The sequence below is a fragment of the Sus scrofa genome, chromosome 17, assembly GCF_000003025.6.
Source record: "Sus scrofa isolate TJ Tabasco breed Duroc chromosome 17, Sscrofa11.1, whole genome shotgun sequence".
NCBI classification, from domain to species: Eukaryota; Metazoa; Chordata; class Mammalia; order Artiodactyla; family Suidae; genus Sus; species Sus scrofa.
The window spans coordinates 57660756-57677553 of NC_010459.5; the positions used below are offsets into that span (position 1 = coordinate 57660756).

General features: G+C 53.7%; 1 protein-coding gene across 5 annotated transcripts in view; it reads right to left on the reverse strand.

The window, feature by feature from the left end:
• Positions 1-15761, reverse strand: part of BMP7 (bone morphogenetic protein 7) — a 108747-nt gene extending 92986 nt beyond the window's left edge. For 3 of the 5 annotated variants that reach the window (XM_021077320.1, XM_021077319.1, XM_005673045.3), the window contains exon 1: positions 14789-15761. In XM_021077320.1, the coding sequence (XP_020932979.1) occupies positions 14789-15206 (418 nt within the window). In that variant the 5' untranslated portion in view covers positions 15207-15761. The remainder of the gene's footprint in view (positions 1-14788) is intronic. The other 2 variants (XM_005673044.3, NM_001105290.1) reach the window with 2 other exon arrangements.

Genomic DNA, 16798 nt, shown 5'->3' on the forward strand with positions numbered 1-16798 from the left:
AGCCGGAGAGAGAACAGAACAGACTTGATCTCCACTCCCAGCCTCCGAAACGGTGGCAAGCAAATGTCTGATGTTTCAGCTGCTCAGGCAATGGCATTTTGTCACTGGAGCCCAAGCTAGGAAACTGGCGCCCAGAGCGCTTGGACGCCTCAGGCACTTGCATGAGGTCACGCACCAGTGACCCAGGACTCAAAGCCAGACAGAGCCGCTGTCCCCGGAGCCGCAGCCTCCTCACACATAAAAAGCAACCAGTGGATGAACGCCGGGCCTGAGTGGGTCCTCATTGCACATGGAGGAGCGCCAGCTGCCCATATCAAAAAGCGGGGCTCTAGGGAAATGCCACCCCACTAAAGCGGCCACAAACAGCGTTCAGGGGAAAAAAGAGAAAGAGAAAAGGTACTATTTTACTGTGGGTTTTTTACTTATTTACTTTTATTTTGTTTTGCTATTTTTTTTTTCTTTTTAGGGCCACACCTGCAGCACATGGAGGTTTCCAGGCTAGGGGTCGCATCAGAGCTACAGCTGCCAGCCTGCACCACAGCCACAGCAACATGGGATCCGAGCCTCATCTGAGACCTACGCTGCAGCCTGAGGCAACGCCAGATCCTCAACCCACTAAGTGAGGCCAGGAATCGAACCGGCATCCTCATGGACACTATACTGAGTTCTTAACCCACTGAGCCATAATAGGAACTCTGATTTATTCTTTTTTTTTTTTTAAAGAGTAGGCCAGCCCCTAGTCAAGGATTGAAACCTGAGGGGCTGTTTGTGCCCTAGGCTGGCGAGCATGCAGAGAGCCTGTCCCGGTGGTTCCGTGTTTCCCTAAAACTCCGCACAGATAAATACAGATTACAATCAGCAAGAAGCAAGTTTCTAGTATAACAGGATTTGTAATAAGAAAACCAGATTCCTGGTTTGCCTCGTGCTCAGTCAACAGAGACCAGCTTCTGCCTCATCACAGGGTACCCCGGCCAAGGAAGACCCCGACCCAAATCCCACAGGGCTCAGTCCCTGGGACACGGGCACGCACTGCTCCTGTTCCCGGAAGCTGGAAGCATCCCACTGCCCACTATGCCCAGGGGAGCTGCACTTAGGGCATGCAAGGTGGGCTGGCTCCAGAGCTGTCCCAGCTTCAGCCGGACAAGTGACAGCATCGCTGCCAGCTGCTGACATTCCTGGGTATCTGCTGCCACGTGGACACTGTGCTCTCCTCCTCCTGAGGCTGCAAAGGGGACGGATCCAAACAGCAGCCCAAGAGGCAGGTGCCAACATGAACCTGGCATTCAATGACTTGCCCAAGGTCGCAGAGCTAAAGAGTAGAGGTGGGATTTAGACTCATGTCCTATCCCAGAGCCAGTCTTAACTACTACCTGACACGTTTTAGATTTTTTTTTTTTTTAAACATAACATGGGACAGGGCTGCTGGGATGAAGTGAATGCAGGAAAAGCTGTGCAGTATACTTGACCCCCTTGGTAGGAATTCACGGTGCATGCCCACATGAAAGACGCCGGGAAGTTTGCAGAGGAGAAAGCTGTTTAAATCAGAGTCTGTTCACGGAGTTCCCATTGTGGTGCAGCAGAAATGAATCCAACTAGGAACCATGAGGTTGAAGGTTCGACTCACAGTGGGTTAAGGATCTGGCGTTGCTGTGGCTGTGGCTGTGGCTGGCAGCTACAGCTCTGATTAGACCCCTAGCCTGGGAACCTCCATATGCCAAGGGTGCAGCCCTAAAAAAGATAAAAGACAAAAAAAAAAAAAAATCAGAGTCTGTTCAAACTTGGAGGAGCCCCTGTGACATCCAGGAAGAGATGGGGTGCCTGTGTCACTGGATGTCTGCAGAGGACAAAGGGGCAGACAAAACTCAGGCTTTTTACTGTTTCCCCGTGCCCAGGTAGAGGGTGCAGACAGCTAAAGCAGGAGTCATCAAGTTTCGCTAACAGGCCAGGTGATAAATACCCTGGGCTCTGCTGCTGCCACTCACCTCTGTCCATGTAGCGGGAAAGTGGCCACAGACAAGACACAAACAAAACGGGTTCCAATAAAGCTTTATAGACACTGGAGTCTGAATTTCATCTTGCACATCATGGAATAGTCGTCTTCTTTTGATCATGTATCACCTTTTAAAATATATATATATATATATAAACCATTCTTGCTCAAGGGCTGTACAAAAACCAGCGGGTGGCCCTGCTCAGAACCCGTCGTGAGAGATGAAAAGCACAGCTTCCCGCTCAGCAGCCCTGCCCGCAGCAGGGGACCTGCTGGAGGGGACCGAGGTAAGAGAGAGGTTTGCCTATTTCCCCCGAGGGGCCTTAGGAGGAGGGTATAAAAGAGAGACCGGTTCTAGGTGTGTATTTAATCACTGTTTAGGACCGTCGGGCAAAAGTGCTGTAAAAGCATTTTGGTTCTCAGAAGGACACTGGCTCTTTAGAGATGTGACCTCCATTTCCGTCTCCAGGGCCTTTCAAACCCAGGCGGAGCCGCGTTCCCAGGAGAGGGCTCGCGTTCTGATTGCAAGCTGTCTTCCTTCCAACCCGAAAACAATCCGGCAGTCTGGAAACGGTGCTTTGCCCACACGCCGCCGTGGGCCGATGGCTTCGAAGCAAAGGTTCCCAAATCAATTTCCAGGTGTGAGCCAAGTTACCCTAAACCAGTGGTTCTCAACCGGGGACAGTTCTGTCCCCCAGAGCACATCTGGTGATGGCCAGAGACCTGGTGGATGTCTCCCAGCAGCCAGTATGCCCAGCTCAGGGATGCTTGCCGTTCACTGTCCCCACGATAGGGGACAATTTGGCCGAAAGTGTCAGCAGTGCCAAGGCCGGGACACCTGGCTCTAAGCCACCACAGAAGGGCACTTCCAAGTTCGGAGGTTGTTGGAGGCACAGGGGACCCAGCGACTTCCGGACCCCGTGTTCCCCATCCCCGCCCCCAGCGCAGGATATTGAGACAATTAGGAGCTCAGGGTTTGAGGAGGTAAAAGGCAAAGTCGCTTCATTTGCGGTTTCCTCCTAAAGGAAACGACCAACCAGGGCCTCCACCCTATAAACATTTACTAGCCCTGGAAGGTTCTGAGGCCCCACTGCCATTTTGAAGGGCTTCGCTCCCAACAAACGTGGGTCAGGTCGGTCAGAAAACGGAACCTGAGAAGGAGTCGGATGAGGGGGGTGGGGGCGCATCTCACAAAGTTCAGGCCAAGAGGAAAACGGAAAGCCAAGCCCTCAAAGGACCCCCGCCCCCTCTGTTTTGCTTATAAACGAAGGACTGCTTCACGCGGGGCATCTCGTGAGCAGAGGCGGAGAGGGTTTTAAGGGTCTCAGGACACGGCCACACGGGGCTTTGGGTTGCTGGCTGAGGCCCTGGCGTGTTCACGGGTCTGCAGATTGATGCCTTATTGGCCTCGGGGGCGCGATTCCCGGAATGGACTCCAGGACACGGGCTCTCGGCCACACCAGCAAGAGCCACCTCAGGGCTGACCTCCCAACCAAGACCCTCCCGGGCCCAGCAGGAGGGGTTCTGGGTCACGGGGGCTGGAAGAAAATTAATCACAGAGGAAAACTGTGTAACTGACATCCAAGGACTCCCAGCGAAGAATTTGCAGGTATTAGTATCAAGCTTGCTTCCTTTTTCTCCCCCAACAACCTTCTTATCTTAGGGTACCTTTCGAGTTACAGAAAAGTTGCAAAGTTAGTATAAAGTTCCCGGGCACCCTCACGCAGCTTGCCGCACAGCTCGCGTCTCCTGCCAGGGTGGCACCCTTGTCCAAACTAAGAATTTAACATTGATGTGCGCCTACCGACCGAACTCCAGATCTTTTTTTCCGCCACGAGTGTCCTTGTTCTATTCCAAGAGCCAATCCATGATCCCACACTGCACCTCCGAATGGTTTCCAATTATTAAGATAAAAGAGGCGGTCCCGTTGTTCGGCGGGTTACAAACCCGACTAGCATCCACGAGGATGTGGGTTCCATCCCTGACCTTGCTCTGGGTTCAAGGATCCTTTGCCATGAGCAGTAGCGTAGCTCGCAGACGCGGCTTGGATCTGGCGTTGCTGTGGCTGTGGTGTAGGCCGGCAGCTGCAGCTCCAATTTGACCCCTGGCCTGGGAACGTCCATATGCTGCAGGTGCAGCCCTAAAATAAAATAAAATAAAATAAAATAAAATAAAGGAAACTTGACCGGAAGAGCTGGAGTTTATTTAAAATTTCTCCCCGATCCCATCCCGTCTCTGCCTTCCCAAAGGCGGCTGGCATGTGTCCTGCTGTCCCTGTTCCCACAGTGTTACCACGCAGGTACAAGTCCCCTAGAGAAATACGGTCATTTGGTGCTCGTGTGGGTCCTGACCCAATGACGACTGCTTCTGCCACAAGCAGCCTCCCCCCCCCCGCCCCTGACATTCTGTTTGGCGTCTACGGTGATGATACATAAGCAGCCCTTGCCTTCCCTTCTGGTCTATTACGCACTTGCAAAGAAATGTATTACAAATTTCCTTCTCCAACCCCCTGCTCACAGGCATTTAGACTGTTGGTGATTTAAACAATATGCAACATATTCTGGTACATACAGCAAAAAACCATCTCTCTGACCTTTCCCACGCGGTGTCCTGAGATATTGCTATTAACATGGCAGTCTCCAGCTGCTTCTGGAATTTCCCCATCAAGGAGGTTTGGGGGGGGGGGCGCGGGCCACGGAAGAGCCCCAGGACTTGGGCACTCGGGGCCCCCTGCCCAAACAGTCACTTCTCAGCCACAGAGACGGAGGAGAGGGGTAACTGAAAGCGGAGTGGACAATGAGGGTGAGGTGTGTGCTGCTTATCTTCATCCTCCCTTTCAGAGCCCAGAACCACCACGCAAGGTCAGGGGCTTGGAGGCTGCCTGGGGGTCTCAGCACGCCTGCGCTTGCGCCCTCTCTCCCCCAGTCACACACCTACACAGGGCGGGGAGTTAGGAGTGAAGGGGGTTACATTCAGGCGGAGCCGAATTCAAATGCTGACTCTACCACTTCCTCGCTCTGCTGCAAGTTCAGGCACCTTCAGTTTCTCCTTAAAATGGGAATGATGTGACTTGCTTTGCAGAACTGGAGAAAATTAAATAAGGAACCTGATAAGGAAGGCTGTTATAAAATCCATTACTGCTACAGAAAGATCTCAGCCTTCCCACGTTATCACTGTGACTTATTTCAGCGATGCATTTAGATAACGAAGGGGTCTCGAATTCAGTTTCTAGACTCAACCCTGCAAGATCCCGCCTGGGCTAGGAACTGCCTCCCAAGCCCTGGAACACAAAGCAAGACTTCGTGCCAAGGCGGTCACCAGCACGGCCCAGACAAAGACCAACCCAGGGCAAGCGCCTCTTGAGCCAGACCAGGTCAGGTAGTGACCCGGAGTGCAGCTGAAGCTTGCTTTTGCTGAAAGACAAGTCCTAAAGAGGCGAGTCATTTTACAAGTGGGAACGGAGAGAAGTGGTTATTCTTGTTGAACCACGAGAATACCTCAGTGATCAGGAAGCTTCTAGAAACACTGGTCTCCAAATTCGGGTGCATACGCTCGGGGGAGGCAAGAGAGATCCACTGGGGTACAGGGCGGGAAACGCCATAATCACAATCAAGTGTCAAGAACTGACGGACGGCAGGGAGGATGGGAATTCACCAGCTGAGCTTCGATGAAAATCTCCGCATAATTGGTGAATGAGACTGAGAAAATACAGATCTTATTTCAGTAACGCAGCCAACAATTCACTTGCTCCCTGGCCATCGTGTTGCCTTGTGAGAGAGCCTTCACCTAGATAGTGTGGTCACCACTAATGCCATTTCCCAGGTTCTTTCTGGTGCTCCCCTTTCCAAACTTGGGGTGGAGCTAAAATCTCCTGCCACCAGGGTCTGATCATGTGACTGGCTTTGACCAATGAAACGTGGGCAGAAGCGCCTGTGTCACTTCCAGCTGGAAAAATGAAAAGCCCAAGAACAAGTCACATTATCTTTCCCTGTGGGACAGTAATTGGTGACATTTGAGAGGGTGGCAGTTCCATCAGCCTGGAGATCTGAGCATCTTCTCACCTGCCCAGTGGGCAGAGCCCATGCCAACCCACCGTGCAGCCATAACAAGAGAACAACAGAGCCCTGTGGTCTTGGGCTGACCAAGATTTCAGGTTCTTCCAAAGCTCCTGGTGAACTCTGCTGATGCTAACTGGTTGAAGGATCAAAATAATCAGTTTCGGCCAGACCTTTAGCTCACTGATCCCAAATTGTTGAGCCATGACTTTTGAAAGATCAGATTCCATCACATTGAAAACTTCAGTGATAGCAACATTTAATTTGTCTTGCTAATGAATTAAAACTATTCTTGGCATTAATTCCTAATAACACATTAGTTACGATGTGTATTAATGAATCCTAGAGTTTTGTATTTTTCTATCTTTAGTGCCTCCTACTTAAATCCCTATTTTAGTCCTGGTCTTATAAGGTACACGTCATGCTAAAACAGGAGTAGTTACATGATTTCTTTTTTTTTTTTTTAAATTTATTTTAAGCGAGAATTGCAACGATTCTTAATTTTTATTTATTTATTTATTTATTTAGCTTTTTAGGTCCGAACCTGTGGCATATGGAGGTTCCCAGACCAGGGGTCCAATGGGAGCTATAGCTATTGGCCTGCACCACAGCCACAGCAACGCGGGATCCGAGCCTCATCGGCGACCTAAACCACAGCTCACGGCACGGCCAGATCCTTAACCCACTGAGTGAGGCCAGGGATCAAACTCACAACCTCATGGTTCCTAGCCTTGGATTCATTTCCACCGCGCCAGGATGGGAACTCTACGGTTTATTTCTATTTAGGCCGTACTCAAAAATGTATTACTAGGGATGCAACGTTAAACTTAACACTCAGGAGGAGCTCCTGCTGCAGTGCCGTGGGTTAAGGATCCAGAGTGGTACTGGTTCAGTCACCAGTGGGGCCCTGTGGGTTAAGGATCCGCATTGCCGCGGCTGAGGCGGAGGTCGCAGCTGCGCCTGAGATTCGATCCCTGGCGGGGAAACGTCCATATGCCGAGGGGGCAGCCGGAAAAGAAACCGTGAAAACCCCTCAGAAGGTGCTGCCTTGGAACACTGTCACCTCTCTCAGGTGTGCGAGCTGCCGGCATCTGCGCAGCTCCCACACCACGCGGGGCCTGCGGGGCAGTGCGGGGGCGCAGCAGTGAGAATGTCTGAGAGAACCAGCAGGAAGAGAGTCCTTTATCAAAGGCCCAAACACGAGTCATCGAAACCACAGGACGACCTGCCTTTGAGCGCATGGCTGAACTGCTGAGCCCTGGGACCATGCTGGGCCGACTGTCACGCTAAGTGCTCAGATTCTTTTTTTTTCCCCCAAACGACATGAAAGCAAGAGAGAGGCCGGCATTACAAGACGGCACAGGCCTCCCTCCAATGTTTAAAGACAGGCAAGTCCTTGATTTTGGAAACAATGCAAGTTTTCTATTCACAGCCAAATTTAATTAAGCCAGACAACAAAAGATTGAAACTTGAAAGCTATTCTGGGGAGATAAAGATGGCAAAGATGGGGGGGGAACCCTTAAGCGTCGCTAAGGCGGAGTTTTCAAATGTTCAAATGGGATAGAGAGAGCTCAAGAGAATTCATGGGAAGCCCGGGAGAGAAAGCCCACCTCTCGTCTAGGCCCTGGAGACCTTCTCTTGTGTCCTCTGGTCTCCAGAGGCTTCTAAAGGCTTCGTGGTAGCCCCGCCCAGGTGAGGCAGCGGGGGTGAGGGGCAGCCTTGCACCTGCTCCCATAAAACGAGGGTGCTGTTCTGTTAATGAATGCCTGGGGCTCGTCACTCCCTCCGGGGGAAAGACAATTTGTACTTTGACCACCTTCCAGGAAGGGGTGGGAAGAAATACATCAGCATTGCGAGTTTTTCCAAATTCGAACTTCTTATTTTGGAATGATTTTTGATTTAGAGAAAAGTGGTGAAGATAGTGAGGAGAGCGTTCCTGTACAGCCCTCATTCAAGGATTCATTTTCCTGCGGTACAGTTTCAAGGAGCCGTAGATGCTAAAATTGAGAGAAAGCCAGCAGGAGACTCCACTTGTGCTCAAGTAAGTTTGGTGTGCTCAGATTTCACTGATCTGAAAGAGGAGGAAAATGCAAGTGTCGGGGGGGGGCGGTATTACATATACGAAGATATACACACCTTGGTGGGCAACTCTCTTCACATCCCTAAAATAACACGGGTGGCTTAATCCCAGCATCTGAGATCACGGACTTAAACACTGAAATGTAGACTCTTATACTGACGTGAATGGTGATCTGGCCACCAAAATAAAAACAAGAGTTACCGTTTCCGGTGCACTAACTACGTGCCCGACTCCGCACACGCGAGAGATGGTTTGTCTTCGTGGGGGTCTGTGGAGGAGGCGATGATTACCCAGCTTTATAAGATGAGGAGACAATCTCAGAGATGTCAAGTAACTTGCTCAAGGTCACACAGCTCATAGGCAACCACAGTAGATTCAGACACATGGGTTTAAGCTGTGTCTAAAGAGAATCAGTGTGGATGCCGTTCCGGTCTCCCTTGCCAAGTCACACCCTCTGTTGTCACCGCGAACTTCCGTTACACAGCCGTGAAGCCCCCCAACCCCCCACTCCATATATCACCCAGAATTAGCTGCAAAGTGTCAGGAAACTTGGCCAGGCAGCCCCAAGCATCAGCGAGGGCTGGAAGCCTTCACCGTGAAGCCCTTTATAGAAAGCCGCAGTTGGCAGCCCCTGCTCCTGCATGGGAACAAATTAACATTGGCATTCCAAACACAGGAAAGGAAGGAAATTGGAAACACAGTTTATACTTGGCCAGCTCTTTGAAATACTGTACCATGCTACCGACATCAATTAATGAAAAGCAGGGTTGTGCTGAGAGGCTCTGGTTTGCAAATGCATTAACACACGTTAAACATGTTTGTACAGGAACCGGATTATAAGCACCCTGGCTCCAAAACAATAAAGCAATTACCCTAAAACTGGTGCTTTCGTAGTTGTCATTAATTCAATCCACTCCACGCGGATCAGCAAAGGCTTTTCTCGGCTCCCAGCAATGCCTCCCGACACGAATGTTGAAAGGACAGCATCACACATGCTACTCTGAGTTTCACATAAGTAAGTGTCAAGCTTCATGCACTGCTAATATCCCCCCAAATCATAAACACTCCACTTTGGGGTGGTGGGGGGGGAGCAGAGCGGCAGCCCTGGCATTCGTCGGCATTGCCATTTCACATCGGGTTCGAGAAGTTTTTCACGGAGGAAGGTTAGCTGAGAAATATCTGTTCCATATTAAGAAATACCAAGTCACATTTTTGTCAAATATTATTTGTCAAATGCCATTTGCTGCAAAACCCAGAATTCAATTGCAGCTGAACACACAGCTAATACCGAACGGTTCACATAATCGCTGTGGTTGTACACGGGATCATTTGCAGTGAAAGCACCCCCCCCTTCCTCTATAAACTGTTTCAGGACTTGGAAAGAAAAGCATCTGAAGCTCTGGAATAAATAAAGCACTGTGCCTTGAGCTGCCCAGCACAAAGGACCCAGCGTGCCGGGAGAACAGACTCAAAACAACCAAAAAGGCAACTGCCGCTTCGCTTCCCAATTTTGCAGGAATGTTTCAGAAAAATGATTTGAGATGACGGGGGGGGGGGGGGGTGAATCGCAACATACCTCGCTTGCAAAGGCAGGCTCGGCCAGTTTCCTGAAAGACCAGCATCTTCTCCCGCTGCACTCACAGGTACAGGCACCTGCGGCCACATCCTGAGTCCAGGCAAAAAGCCCCGTGGATGTCGCCGCCCTGCTGCCTCGCCCAGGTGACGTCACCCCTCAACTCCACGTTGATCTGGGATCCATCAAGTCGGAGCAATTTGGGTGTGCAAAGCTAAATGTGTTATCATTTTCACCACAAATTAACAGTTTCTGTGTAAATATTGGTATTTCCTCGCCCCATGAAGGCGCGAGGAGGCAAAATGGCACTGGCGCATTTGATTTAAACTAATTAAAAGCAGAGGGTCCTGCAATTCAATATATTGATTTTACCAGTGGGACTTAAATCTTTTATAATAAGTGTACACAGCTGCAGCGCTCTCCCACCACCACGTTTTAAAGGCTAATCCATGCATTCCTTCTGACAATAATACGACAGGTCCCACACATCCCTGCCTGTGCCCTAACCCCAGTGACACTGCCAGAGTGCATTAAGGCGAAGCACTGCAGGGACCCGCCAGAAAACGGCCGCGCCGACAGCCCCCAGCTAGGTCCGCAGGGGGATGGAAAAAGAACGGACGTGGCCAGCCAGGTGGTGCAAAGGCTCTCCATTCAAAACATCAGCTGGTGACAGAGATGGGCAGGGAGGGAAGGGTGGAGACTAGGGGAGGGTTAGGACACGCTGGTTCGTGCAATGGGCCAAATATGACCTTACCCAACAGGGGAAAAAAGATATTAAAGTGATGGGGTGATCAATCAACCTAGATGAGGCTCTCCCTGGAACGAAGTCGTCCCTCGCCTCTGAGCTCGGCTGACATGTGATATTCGCTCACGTCGCAGGCACGCCGGTGGTCAGGGGACCGCGGGCCAGCTGTGTTTATCAGGCAGAGGCCTGATGCACTACTCCACGCTCGCAGGGCTGCACCTCCAAAGCCGCTTCCTCCAGAGAATCCCCGCTCTCTCTCTCTCCCCAGGCCTCCTCCCTGACCCCTTCGGCGGGCCACCCGGCAGCCGCCGAGGGACGACCCTGGAAGGAGACCCAAAAAGAGCCACGCACGCTGACACCCAGGGCTCGGCCTTAACCTGCTCTGATTCCAGACGGCGAACAGAGAAGATCAAAAAAGTTCAAATCTGGGTCACATATATGCTTGGGAAGAGGGGGAGAAGATCTTTGATTTATATAAGCAGGAAAATGAGGTTTAAAAGAAGCGATTTTGAAAGGGTTACTAAAAACACAGCTGTTGGTGCACTCCTATGGCGAAGGCACTCTGCAGAACGAGAGAGAGAGAAAGAGAGAGAGAGAGAGAGAGGGGAAGGCTGTGTGACATCTATATTAACCTCTGGCTGCTTACCAGTGAGGGCCGCGCTCGAGTGCTGGAATGTGGAGCAGCCCCTTCCAAATTTTAACACAAGCCAGGTTACAGCTGCGAACGCCTGCAGCCCGGGGCTCCCTCGGCCAGCACTCCCTGAAGGAAATTTTTAAACTGTAACAGAATCTTTTTCTAATACTCTACAGTGGTAGGGCCTGTTCTGAGGGGCAAAAGGAGAGATCTTAATGCCAAACACTTGTCAACAAAAAGGATCGCCAGATGGTATAAAATAAAAGTAAAACGGAACAGCCTTCTCTCTGCTCTTCGGCTACATTAACAAAAGCCACTTTTATACGCTGAGCCCAATAATGATAGGTTTCCAACTTTCTCTTTTTTTAATTTAGCTTTGGAGATGAAACACACTTGGGTCCTTTATAACCTGGACCAGAGATAAACGTGCATCACCCCCCCACCCCCCCAGTGCCAGCCAAGCTTCTTTAGAAGCTCCCGAAAGGAACTGCTGGATGTCTCCAAAGAAAGAACGGGGTGGGGTGGGGGTGGGGAGTGGCGATGGCCCGATTCAGTCTGCAGCACTCACATGGCCCAGGGACAATTTAAGAGAGGGTAGCCTGTTTTGAATTCCAAAATTAAGTCTACGCAGAGGAGTTGGGGGCTTGTTAATCCAAACCAGTTTACAAATCTCGCCATTGAACTTAAGGGGCCCAGGCGGGGAAGATGTGAGTCTCCCCTGGCGGCACAGCGAGCATCACGCGGGCTTTATGGTACAGGCTGGTCTTTGTCATGAGGTGCGGTCTGAGGTCCTCATTCTCAGCACCTGGTTTTGTCATAAATTCTCCTCTGCTCTCTCGCTAGTTTAGATCCTGCTCAGCCTGGCAAAAAAAAAAAAAAAAACTTGAATGCTGAAGAGAACGACTTATAGGGACAAAAACCAGTTTGGCTGCAGACAGCAGGAAGAATAAAGGCACCAGGTCTGCAAAAGCCTTCAGAATTCAGGCCGAAGCCCTGCAGGAGAGCAGGGGGATGCGGGGGAAGGAAGGAGGGGGCCGGCTGGGGGGCAGTGGGGGAGGTCAGCCTCCCTTCGAGATCTCTGTCACCAGCCCCCCCACGTCCCCTGCATGAGAACAAGTCATGGCTGCATAGGAACCCAGGACATTTTCTCAGTCTGGGGAAAGTCAGACGAAATCCACCTTTAGAAACCTTTGTATGTTGCAGGCCAATGGGACCTGTCATCCAAGGAAAAACTGTGCTTTTTCTCAGCTCCCAGGTCGCCTACACCCCCCTTCTGCACCACTGCTACCCCAGCCTCTGCTGTGGAGAGATCCGGAACCCCACAGAATGGGAGGGGCAGGCGGTCCCCTCCCACGCGGCCGCTGAGCAGAAATTACAGGCATTAGAAGCATGTCCAGCAAGAGTCTTGCCCAACCGCGGTCCAGGTCTTCACCCAACTAATTACCTCGAGTTTAGGGACCAAGAAAGAAAGAAAACAAGGTCAGGGCACTCTCTTAAAAGCCACTCTGCCATCTAATTTGGAGTGATGTTCAGAAAGCAAGAGCTGAGAAAGTCAGGACTGTCATACAAAGCCCAAAGCCGGCCCGACTGATTAAGAGGCTCAGACAAGCCGGTCTTTGTCCTTTCAAGATGAAAGAACTGGGACTAACGGGCTGAAAGGTGTGTGTACAGCCAGGGGAGGAAAACCACCCAGCTGTGGCCTTCCTTCCCAAACAAGTCCCAGCTTGCTCGCGCCACCAAGGGGGGGACAGACAGCCCTGCCCCAAGTTTCCCAGAGGCAAGCAGTTGGCAACCTCGTGCGTGTCTGGCATGGGAGAAGCCTGGGTCTGGCCACACTGCTGGTCCATAAGCACCAAGGTGCTTTTTGAACGGGGTGTGCAGAGCACAGAAGCCAGCGCTTGCAAATACCTTTTTAATGACCTCAGCCAGGCTCTGAAGGCTGCCACTGGGACCTGTGGCATTCACCCAGAGTCCCAGGTACCCAAGAGAACAGACGACACCATAAATCCCCAGTCAGGGAAAGGTCCATGTTTAATCTCTGGCTTCAGGATGATTGCAGAGCTCTGCTGTAATTAATTCATTAACATGTATGCATTTGGAATTTTCTTTAGTTTCTGGTATAGGGTAATAAATACACATTGAAAAAACAAAACCACACAGACATTGAAAAAATCAAGCCCCAGTCCCAATCCCTAAAGGCCCCCCTCCCGCCCAGTTTTGCTAAACACGTCCCCCCCCCACCCGCCCCAGTCCAATCTCTTTCCAGTTCACCGTCTTCTTCCAGCAGGAAAGGATGATATACAAGCGTATAGGTAACTTCACTGATCTGCACCTTGCTTTTTTCCACCTCATACATCTTGGAGATTGTTCTAAACCAGGACATATGGAGCTGCCTCATTCTAACAGGCTGCCTAGTATAATTTAAAACTTTCTTGAAGTCATTTTGGCATCTAAACCTCCCACCCCTTGCTCGCTGAAACTCTCTATTTGATTTGGGGCTATTATTCAGGGCAGACAATGGCGTCCTGGGAACGAGGGGACCTTATCTGGCGAGGGAAGCATTAAGGCTGATCCGAGCGTCCCTGGGCCCTCCATCCACGCCCCGGGGGCCCTGCGGGGGGCTTCGGGATCATTATTTCCCTGTTGACACAGCGCGGGTGGGCGTGAGTTTGCAGTTCTGACTTCGTATTTTCGCAGTAAGTTACACATGTAGAATGAAAGCGGCTCAGGAAACAGCGTTATCGGGGCATGTTATCTCAGAAACCAAATATTTGATCATCAGCCCTACAGCGCGCTGCCGGGGGTTAGTTTGAGCAAGTCTGGTGAATGTGCGGGCACAGATGGAGGGGGGGCACCGCGCTCTTGCCGAAGCACCAGCCTCCCGTCCCCGGAGCGGTCGCGACTCCAGTGGGAAGCCGGGTCTCCCAGCCACCCCCGGCGGCGTCTGCTCGGAGATTCCTCGCCACCCAATCGCCAAAAGCCGTGGTTTGCGCGCCACACGTGATAAACGCTGAAAATGGATTCTGCCCGCCCGCGACCTATCATTAAATATTTAAAATAGAAAGGTCGCAATGGCAACGCTTTTCTCCAGCTCCAGGCAGGAGAGCTGAGAGCGAGGGGGGCGCTCAGAAGTCAGGAAAGGGGCCCCGGGGCGCTCGGGGCGCGCAGCACGCTAAGGCGGGCGCATCGCGAAGGGACAGGTAGGGCTTGCCAGGGCGGGGAAAGGAGCGCGACGCCCGCGATGCCAGGGCCAGGCAGGGCTGAGAGGGGCGCAAAAAGGGCGGGAAGGCAGCGTCCCGATGCAGGGCCCTTTAAATCCAGGTAGCGCGGGCCGAGCCGCCCGGCACAGCTCACATGACCGAGCCCCGCGCTTTGAACTGAGCCGCGGCCCGCCGGGCGCCTCCTGCCCCAGAGGTGCGACCGCCAACTTAACCGGGAGAGGGCTTCGGACCCGTCCTTACTCCCCCCACCCCCCTACACACACACTCCCACAAGCCAGACGAGCCCAGGTCCCCCTACCTGGGGCGCGCACAGCTTGGGGTCCACTAGGACCGGGGGTTGGGGAGGGGGGAGACCTTCGGCCAGGCACTGCTTTTTGCAAACGGCTGGGAGTGGAAAGATGGGCGGGTGGGATGTGAGAAGCGGCCCCCTCCCTGTCCCAAAGCGACTGCTAACCTAGATGCGCACCCCCTCCCTCCTGCCTTCACTCACCGAGGTTGACGAAGCTCATGACCATGTCGGCGTCGGTGAGGAAGTGGCTATCCTGCAGGCTGGCCAGAGGGGGGCCTTGGGTACTGAAGACGGCCTTGTAGGGGTAGGAGAAGCCCTGGCCGTCGGGCCCGCCGCCCTCCTCCACCGCCATGGCATTGTACAGGTCCAGCATGAACATGGGCGCCGAGTTGTGCTTGCCCTGGAGGTGGGGGCGCGGGCGATGGGGCAAGCCCAAGATGGAGAGGATCTCGCGCTGCATCTCCCGCCGCTCCTGGCTGCGGAGGCGCCGGTGGATGAAGCTCGAGTGCACCTCGTTGTCCAGGCTGAAGTCGGCCAGCGCGGAGCGCAGCAGGAACAGGGGCGCCCAGAGCGCCACGAAGCTGTGGGGCGCCGCGGCGCGCAGCGAGCGCACGTGCATCGCGCCGGCTCTACGCGCGACCCGGGCTCCCGGCACCCGGCACCGGGGCCCGCGCCGCCCCAGGTGGCGGAGGGGGGCAAGCGGCCGTCCAAGCCGCTCGGTCACTTGCTGCAGACGGGCCCTGCGGCGCCCGCGCCGGACATGGCCCCTCCCCGGCCGGCTGCGCTCTGCCCGGACCCCCGCCCCCGGCTCAGCGCTGGCCCCGGGGCCCCTCGCCCCGCACTCGCCCGGGCGCACCGCCGGGCTTGGAAACCCGCTCGAGCGAGCGAGGGAGCGAGCAAGGAGGCGGGCGCGGGTGGGAGGAGCAGCCAGCAAACCTAGGAGCCGGGAGAGCGAGCGCCGGGGAGGCAGAAAGGCGGCCGGCGAGCGAGCGCTCCTTCCTCCGGTTCCTCTAGCGCTTTTGCTCTGGGGCGGCGGCCACCCACCCTCTTCCGAACTCCGGAGCCCAGAGTAGGGGCCCCAGCTCGCCCTCCCAATCCTGCGCGCCCTTGATCGCACGAGAGGCCGCCTCGGGAGCCCCAGAATGGTACGCGCTGGGGCCTGGGAGAAGGGAGGGGGAGGAGGAGGACGGGCTTCCAAGGGCCCCTCCCGCGCCGGCGGCCTCCCACCTGCCCTCAGCCCCGCCCTCCCCCAGCTGCGCCCAATGGATTCATTCATTCCTTCTGGAGCGCTCTACAAATATTTACCAAGTGCCCACAGGGTGCCCAGCGCCGGTCTGGGCGCTGCGGGGATGCGGAGAGAGGAATCCGAGCCGGCCCTGCATTCTCCGGACTCGCAGTCCCGGTCGGAAAGGAGGCCTGAGCGGGACCCTGGGATTGGGGCTGCGGTAGAACAAGCTGGGGGAGTGCGGCGGGAGCAGGAAAAAGAGAAGGCATCCGGAGGAGGTGGCACCTGATACCCTCTTGCCCCTTGCCCCCTTTTTACTCCAGCCACGCTGGTCCCTCCCCGAACTCGTTGCCAGCTTGTCTTTGCACTTGCCAGTCCTTCTGCCTGGAACTCCCTCCCCACTATGCATCCCTCCCCACCCCACCATCTGAACAACCCTTCAACTCCCGGTGCCACTCAAGTGCCACTTCCTCCCAGACCAAGGTAGATACGGTCCCTCCCCCTCCTCATCCACACACGCACTTGTTTTCTTTAACTCCTCCCACTGTCTGGAATGAGGTTGCTATTCGTGCTTCTTTACTGTCTAGTTTCCCCACTAGAAAGGGAGCTGCTCCCAGGGGGCCAAGGCAGGCCTCCCTCAGATGCCCTTGAACCCAGGGCCTGGTAGGCACTGCGGCTGCACAGTCGTTATTTGTTGAATGACTGAAATTGTGTGAGCTGGAGAATTCTCCCCCACCTCCTTCCCTTGGGGCCCCAATAGCTCCTCCATCTCTGATACCCTAGAGCCAACACCGTTTGACCTTTCCCACCCGCCCTCACCTGGTGGCATCTGAGGAGTGTGCAGCTGGCCAGCTGGCGCTGCATCCAGTCACCTCTGAGCATCTGTGCCTGAGACCCCACCAGACACTCCTGGCCTGTTCTCCCCTCCCCTCATTCACTCATCCCACGTGACCCTGAGCTGCCTGCTTGGGGCCCAGCTCGCACTG